Below are 8,501 nucleotides of genomic sequence, written 5' to 3'. Positions count from 1 at the left end.
TGAATTCAAATGTACTTTGATTTCTTGTATCTTGGTATGATTTAAACTTTGTTTGTGTCTTGGTTAATCACTCAAGAATGCACAAATACCAAGAACTATCAAAGTCCATTAATCTTTTAATCATCATAGATGCCTTTATTGCTTGATCCATGCAGAAGTACTTCTCTTGACATTTATTTATGTCACATGTGCCTTGCATGACCTTGATCTATGTTCTTGAGATTCTGGGCTTGTATAGAAGCAACCTTCTGATCTCTTGTGCGAACATTCTGATCTTTGAGCAACATTCTGATCTAACTTTCTGATCTCAGTGTTAGATCTTGAAATCAAATGTCCTTTGATTACTTGATTCTTGGTATGATTTAAGCCTTGTTCCTGTCTTAGTAAAACACTCAAGAGCACAAGTTAAATACCAAGGAAATAATCAAAGTCCATTAATTCTTTAATCATATTGGTTTATTATCTTTAAAATTAATTAGGGATTTTGCCTCAACAATCTCCCCCTTTTTGAAGATGATAAACCAATGATTTAGGATTAAGGATTTTGATTATATATATGAAGAATAACAGAGCTTGAAAATTTATTTTAATGCTCCCCCTCATTTTTATAATCCATTATGCATAGTTTTTAAGAACTTTAAAAAGCTCCCCCTCAATTTCATAATATATTGCATAAAATAAACATATACAAGATTGAACCAAAATCAATATTCATTCATTGATATAAAGCATGAAGTACATTACATGATATATATGGTTCAAAACAAAAAAGAAATTCATAGCATGTGATCAAGCAAAAAATGAAGTTTAAAAAACTTCAATAACTATTGATCACTAGACCTACTTAGGGCCTAAAACTAAGAAAAACTTAAGACCTTAAATCCTAAAGCTTCTCCCCCTTTAGTCATCTGCAAAAAGGATAGGGAGGATAACACAAACAGATTCAGGGAGTAGAATCCCCAGAATCAGAGGATGGTTCTTCATCAAAGATGGATTGGTCAACAAAGGTTGGTCCAGGAATGGCCAAACCAGGAGCATGGACTTTGACAGTCCAATCAGCCAAAGCACAGACAATTTTGTGAGTCTTGGTAGAGACTCTGAGTGCCCTAGAGGCTAGTTTCTCAGCCCTTGAAGGTTTAGAGGGAGGAGCAGTTGGAGCAGCACCAGAAGCTTCAGCCTTCTCTTTGTTGGCAGTCACAAAGGTATTGAGGGATTCAAAAAGAGCAGCTATGTTAGGAAGCTTGCTTGTAGTGGTGGTTTTCATTGGTGGTGGTGGTGGAGTGTATGAGGGAATGATGTTTGGAGTGGGAAGATCAGAGACCAAAAAGTTGCTTGCACCAGCAACAGACCCCATAGTTGAAGAAGAGAGGTTAACATTTTGAGCTGTCTGAGCCATACATTGAACTTCTTCAGATGGTAAAGATCCACAGGCTAAAGGCATCGGATCTGCTGACATAGCAGGCTCATTTGAAGCATTTTGATCAATGTGTTGATCAGCAAAGAGTTGATTCAGCTCAGCACCTTGAGCATTCTGATCAACTGTTTGTGTTTCTTCAGCAGTTGGAGCAACTTCCACAAAGGGACAATTTTCATCAACTTGAATGGGTTCAGCAACTTGCACATTCTGAACTCCAGGTTCAGCAGCAGAAACTTCAACCTTCTGAGCTGCAGAGACTTCAACATTCTGAGCTTCAGGAATTACAACTTCCTGAGCCACAGTTGATTCCTGACCATCTTGAAATACTTCATTGTTGAAGTCAGTATTGACATCTTCAATGTTAAGGTCAAACCCAGTTGAGAACTCCATTTGTGCAACTTGAGCATCTCCCTCAATTGACATGTTTGAAGCTAATATCTCAGCCACTTCCTGAGTATCTTCATCTACATTCTGAGTTTCCTTCTCAGTATTTTCTTCAACTCTTTGATCTAGATCAACAGAGTTTCCATCAGCAGTTTGAGGTATACCTTTATGAGCCTCAATAGCTTGCTTAACATTCTCAGCTTCCCTTTGAAGAGATGCATCATTATCCTTCTGAGCATCATCTTCAGTTAGTGACTCTTTAAGAAAAGTTTTGAACTGAGAGCTTCCTTCTTCAACAGTCTCCCTTGCAAGCTTGGAGACTTCAGAGAACATTTCCAATTCTGGTGGAGAGGAAGGTCTGGTTTCTTCATTCTTAGGAGATTCATCTCTGATTTCCTCTACCTTTCTCTTCTTTCTAATTTTCTGAACATTCTTATTAGAAGTCCTCTTAGCAGACCCAGAAGTTCCAGAAGTTGTGAAGGATGGCATGTTAGAGGTGGTGATGCGAAGTTGACCTAAAGTCTTTGATGTGAACTTCATGAAGTCAAGCTTACGTTTTTCTCCCTCAAGAGGTACTTTTGCTTTCTGAAAGATGGGGGTTAGGTGCATTCCATAGGGTATCCCAGCAACTGTTTGTTTGTAGGCCAAACAGGAATCAATCATATGTTGAATGATGATGAAGCAAAGGTTCAGCTTGGTTTTGTTCATGAGGTGGTAGATGATGCATAGGTCCATATCAGAGACAACATCAAAAGATCCACATTTGGGTACTAGGGTATGTCTAACCATGTTGTGAAGGATTTTTGGGACATCCTCTAGATTTGTGGAGTTAAAGGTGTGATTTTCTTTGGTGTACTTGACTATGAGTTGATTACGGTTAACTCTAACATCATTGTACCATGAACAAGAAAACAGCTTATTACCTTCATTTGGGATTTTCAAGGCTTCAGAGAGAAAGTCTTGAGTTACAGTGATCTGAATACCCTTGACAGATGAGATGAGAAAGTTCTCATTTTCATTCTTCTTCTGCTTCACAGTCAAGTTGGTGTAGAACTCTCTAACCAGATCTTCATATGTGTGTTCTTGCAAAGATACAAAGTTTGTCCATCCTTGTGGATCAGTGAACTCCTTCAGATTCCACCCCTTTGTTTCCAAGCTTCCAAACTCAAAGTATTTTGTTCTGCTCATTGGTCTGAGAGCAATCTTCTCTGCTCTTTGAGCCCTTATAACTGCAGCAACCTTGGCAATATCCTTTCCTTTGCCATGCTGTTTAGAAGAAGCTTCTTCTTCATCAGCCTCTACATCTTCTTCATCTACTTCTGCAGTATTTTCACCATCATGCTGAGATGAAGGTTTTTCCTCTGAAGGAGAAGCAACTTTCTTTCCCTTCTTGTAGGTCTTTCTTGCAGCCTTAACCATCTCAATGAGAGTTTGTTCAGAGTCCTCTTCTATTTTCTCTTCATCTTCCTCTTCAGGGACTTCTAATTCTTCTTCAGGATCTTCTTCAGAGTCTTCTTCCTTTTCATCATCACTTGAATCTGTCTTCTTCTCTTCATCAGAGACTAGATTCACATGAGAGACCTTTGGTTCCTTTGAAGATTTCTTCATCCTAGTTGACCTTCTGGTAGGAATGGGTCTAGGATTGGTGATGGGTTTCTTAGAAGATTTTGATTTTGAAGATTTAGGTGGATCAAAAGCAGGAATGATCACATCTGGAAGAACAGTATGAATAGGGGTTTCATTCAATGGTTGTTGATCAGAGGATTGACCAGCAGCGGCGTTTGGTGGTGGTGATTGAGAACGTTCCACCTGACTTGTTTCATCATCAGAGAACTTTGAAGTGGTTTTGGTTCTGGCCATGTTTCTTCGAAAAAATGAAGAACAGAGTGATTTGAATTTTTGAGGAGAAAGAAGTTTGGATTTGAAATAGATGTAAAATAATCAGAGTTGTTACTGATTATATAGACCAAACGTGCAGAGTGAAAAGAAAGAAGGAAAGAAAAAGTAGCAGTTACATTGGGAAGGAGGAAAATTTGGAAAGGACAGGAGAGAGAAGAAAGTAGCCGTTTTGAAAAGTGAAAGGGGATTGGTTAATTTGATAGTTAAGGTTTTACATGGTGGTTAAACCTTAAATGTAACTTCTTATAACCAAGCATTAAATGCTTAAGATTATAGAAATATTTCTGGAGAAAATCAACGCAAAATCTCACGCATGAGATTTCTGACCCAGATTTCAGGTGTTGAACATTCTGATATTCATGAACATTCTGACCTGATGAACATTCTGAACTCAGGAACATTCTGAACTCTGGAACATTCTGATGAATGTCTAGATTGAGATAGATCTATCTGATTTGCATCAGATGACATCAAGGGGTTTAGTCTAAGGCCCTTAGTGATCTGTAATCAATCTTTATTGGGATTTTTCATGATTAACAATTTTTCTTTAAGAAAATTGAATCTATCCTCAACAAGGGATTTTGTGAAAAAGTTAGCTAGTTGATTTTCAGTATCAACAAAGCTTAATGCAATATTCTTTTCCTGATCATGGTCTCTAATGAAATGATGCTTTATTTCAATATGTTTAGACCTAGAATGCTAAATAGGATTCTTAAAAGGATTAATTGCACTTTTATTATCACAAAAAAAATAGGAGTACTTGTGTACCTTAGTGTGTAATTTTCCAACTGATTTCTTACCCACAAAATTTGAGAGCAACAACTAGCTGCAGATACACACTCAGCTTCAGTTGTGGAGAATGCAATGGTATCAAGACCATTTAATTAATGCTTGTCCCAAGAATTGACAGAAGCCACTTGTACTCCTCTTCTCAACTTTGTCTTCAGCATAATTAGCATATTCTACAAGATCAAAACAAGAACCTTTTCTATACCAAAGGCCAAGATCAGTAGTACCTACTAGATTTCAAAAAATGCTTTTAACTGGAGTTAAATGAGATTCTTTTGCACATGTTTGAAATCCAACACATATTGATGTTTGCACTTATATCTTTGTCTTCAATTTTGGCAATTAAAGTAAGATAATTAAACAAACTTTTATGCTCAAAGCAAGGCCAATATAAGTTTAAGAACAAAATATGCAAACCTTAGAGCAATATTTGAAGATTATAACAAGATCATACACAGCATCAAGATGAAGATCAAGTATATAAAAAATCTTCTAATGGGAATTTCAAACATAAGATTCTTTTGGGATTATGTCTGAAGAATGGTATTTTCATAAACCATATCAAAAACAAGTGAGTATCTTGTTTCAGATTATTCTGATGTTTGACAAATTTAGACATTTTTTATGTTTCAAATTAATGAACAATCATGATTTAACATTAATGATCAAACATAAATCTCCCTATCAACAATGATGATTTAGTTTGCAACTCATGTTAATAATTCAGATAGAAATGTATCAAAATCATTTATTTCAAATGTGAAAAGATAAGTATTCACAAATTGATGTAACACATTTAAAGCATAAGACATCATGTAATGATTTTAAACATCAATTATGACTTGTGCAGTTGTAAATGAGTATCATACCATCATGAAAGGAGTGTGAACAATGTATGAAATAATTATTGCATTTAAGTTTAAACATTTGATATAAGCATATATTAAACATGCATTCAATCATCATATTTATTATAGTGCAAATAAATGTGTACCTTATAGGATGATGTTCCTTACTTTGAGATTCAATGAAGAGAGCATGCTTCTCTTTCTTTGAAATACTCTCATTTGGATGGAGAAATCCAAGCATAACCTTCTGAAGTAGCTCAATCATCAGTTGATTTTTCTTCTTCTTAGTCTTTCCATTTTTCTGATCTGAGTGTCTTGTAACATATCCAGATGTTTTAGGATCTGTATACACATGGTCAATCAAATAGAATGTTTTCTTGAACATTCTGAACTTGAGTTGCAGAAATTGTTCCATCATTTTCCATTTGAGAATCTTGAAAGACACTTGTATTGAAGTCTGAACCGAGTTCCTCCACATTCAGATCAGAACCAGCTTGATTTCCAGCTAGCTCATCCTCATCAGATTCTAGAACAATTTCTTGTTCATCAAACTGGAGTTCACACATGATGTTTGTAACATCACTTCAGATTTTGAAATTGTTTCAGCAGTAGAAGATTTAAAGGATCCTTCTCCAGTAAAGACTTCCAGCTTTGTTAGCTTTCTGAGGTGTTTTTCAGAAGCTTCTTCAATTTCATTTAACCTTCTGAAGTTGTTATGCATGAACTTCATCAACTTTCTGAGTTTCATTTTTTAGTAGCTGCATTAACTTTTCTGAATTCATGTTTCAGTAGTTGCATCAGCTTCCCAAACCTTATTGGTTGCAATCTCAATGTTTGAGGTATTGCTTCAACTTGCTGACTTCCATACTCAGCAACATCAACTTCCTTTTGAATTTGTTCAACATTCTGAGCTTCATCAACTTTCTGAACAGCTTCCTTAGCAATGTCTGCAACTTCTTGGAAGGTTTCTCCAGGGATGTCTTGATCCATTGTTGGAAAATCCTCATTGTTGTCAAATTCTTTATGTTAAAGATTTGATAATCTTTCTCATACACTTCACTTTTTCAGAGACATCTTAAAATGCTTGAATGTGAGTGTGAAATCCAATTCATATAGAATATGAGAAGTCTTCTTGTTCTTGCTTGAAAACAGAGGGATGAACTTTGAAGCTTTCAATTTTTTTTGGATTGAGTAGCTTCAGCATCAGGAGCATTTTCTCGAACATTCTGATCTGCAGACACCTGAACATTCTGATCTTCAGTTTCAGATGTTTCTTGAACAGTCTGAACTATTTTTCCCAGCATCTTGAAACACATCAGTGTTGAAGTCTGAGTTTTAGATCATCTGTGTTGTGATCAAAACTAGTTGCAAATGCCATTTGCTTATCTTCTAGTGTTTGAACATTTTCTCCACATATAATCTTGGAAGCAAATATTCCTGCATCACAGATTGACAAAGCTTTTGGTACCCATATTACTTTGGGTCCTTGAAGGTTAGTGTTTCTTTATTTGAGAAATTCTTTCTTATGACCACATTCTGATTTAAGATAATTAGGTTTGTTGTAATAAGAACATTATGTTTTACCAATCTCAACCTTTTGAGACCAATCTAATTTAGGATAAAATGTCTTTTTGAAATGGTTGAATTCTTTTTCAAAATGATCATTTTTATTTACCTTCTCACTTTTTGTTTGTGATAGGTTATGAATTCTAAACCAACATTTTTGAAAGGTTTAACAAACTTTAGAAAGTTGGTTATGTCCTTTTTCAAAATATTACTTCCCTTTTTAAAATAACATTTTGTTTCAAAAATTCAGACTTTTATAAATCTTACAATTTTTGCTCATTTATGTTTCTCAATTATATTAAAATGAGAGTGCTACAATTTTTGAATGGTTTTAGGATATATCATTCAAGATTAGTAGTTTCACATTTTCTTTCTTTTTACAAGACAAGTTATTATTTTAAAAGTTCAAACTTTTAATACAAAATGCATAAGTCATATGAGATATTATTAAACACTTTATATAAAAGATAAGGATTAGAATTTCTTACCTCTTCACTTCTTGTGTTTGTCTTTACTCATGTGCTGACTTCTTCTTTTTCTTCAAGATCATCTCTGGTTGCCATCTTTGCATCTTCTTCTTCAGAGAGCATTCAGTTTTGAAGTATCCCACATTGTTGCATATGTGATATGCACTTGATTTGCAGGCTTTGACATCACTTCTTTTTGGATCTTTTCCTCATACACTGTTAAGTGCTCAAACCATAGAGGCAGGCTCTGATGCCAATTGAAGTGGATAAAATAGTCACAAGGAAGGGGGGGTTTGAATTGTGACCCTTTAAAAATTATCCTGCAACTTAAAAAATGATTCTCAAGTGGAAACTTGGAATAGTTAAGTTAATAGCAGACTTCAGAACGTTCTGATGTCTGAGTGCAAAAACAGTTTAAAGCAGACTTCAGAATGTTCTGGTGTCTGAGTGCAAAAACAGTTTAACAAAGTAAATGTGTTTGTGTGTGTTTGTGTTTGCAGTAAGTAAAGAGTATATGGAAGAGAGAATCAACACACAGAAGTTTATAGTGGTTCACCCAATGTGGGTTAGTCCACTCCTCACAATCTTGTGAGAGTTTCCACTATGATGCTTGAGATAACCTCTCAAATCCTGCACCTTACAATTTTGTTCACCTGAACAATTACATCAACTGTATTCTCTAAGCCTCAGCAGGCTTGCACCTTTTTGCTAAGTTACCCACTTAGACTTTTGCACCTTTTGCTCAAACTAACACTTTAGTACCCCTAAAGCTAGATGAGACTTTCTTTTCTTCTTGCTAAGTTACCCACTTAGGCTTTTACATCTTCAGCTCAAACTAACACTTTAGTACCCCTAAAGCTAGATGAGAGTTTACAAGATGTTTGGAGTTTGAATGTTTGAGAAACGAACAGAAGAAGGAGAAGAAGAAGTTATCTTTACAAGAGATAACAAAGAGAATTGATTTACACTACAAAGAAGGTATAAAGACCCTTCAGTGATGATCAATTCAGAGAAGAAAGGAGGGAGAACTTATCTGTAACAAGATAAGGAAGAATTGGTTTACACTACAAAGAAGGTAGAAGGAGCCTTCAGTGATGACCAATTCGAATGCTAAAGCTTCAAACATATTTG

At 35.3% G+C, this 8,501-nt stretch overlaps 1 protein-coding gene and 1 pseudogene across 1 annotated transcript; both read right to left on the bottom strand.

The window, feature by feature from the left end:
- Nucleotides 1-943: 943 nt before the first annotated feature.
- LOC146901711 (uncharacterized) lies at nucleotides 944-3,661 on the bottom strand. Its single transcript, XM_085737076.1, has 2 exons — nucleotides 1,652-3,661; nucleotides 944-1,513 (listed from the first exon to the last, which is right to left on the bottom strand). The coding sequence occupies exons 1-2, from the start codon at nucleotides 3,659-3,661 to the stop codon at nucleotides 944-946; spliced, it is 2,580 nt and encodes an 859-aa protein (XP_085593202.1).
- Nucleotides 3,662-4,084: 423 nt separating this feature from the next.
- On the bottom strand, nucleotides 4,085-6,327 carry LOC146901710 (uncharacterized; annotated as a pseudogene).
- Between the last annotated feature and the right edge of the window lie 2,174 nt (nucleotides 6,328-8,501).

Source organism: Medicago sativa, chromosome 8 (assembly GCF_051527215.1).
Source record: "Medicago sativa cultivar Bolivia chromosome 8, Bolivia_mono, whole genome shotgun sequence".
Taxonomy (NCBI): Eukaryota; Viridiplantae; Streptophyta; class Magnoliopsida; order Fabales; family Fabaceae; genus Medicago; species Medicago sativa.
This window is presented reverse-complemented; position numbering and strand designations above follow the sequence as displayed.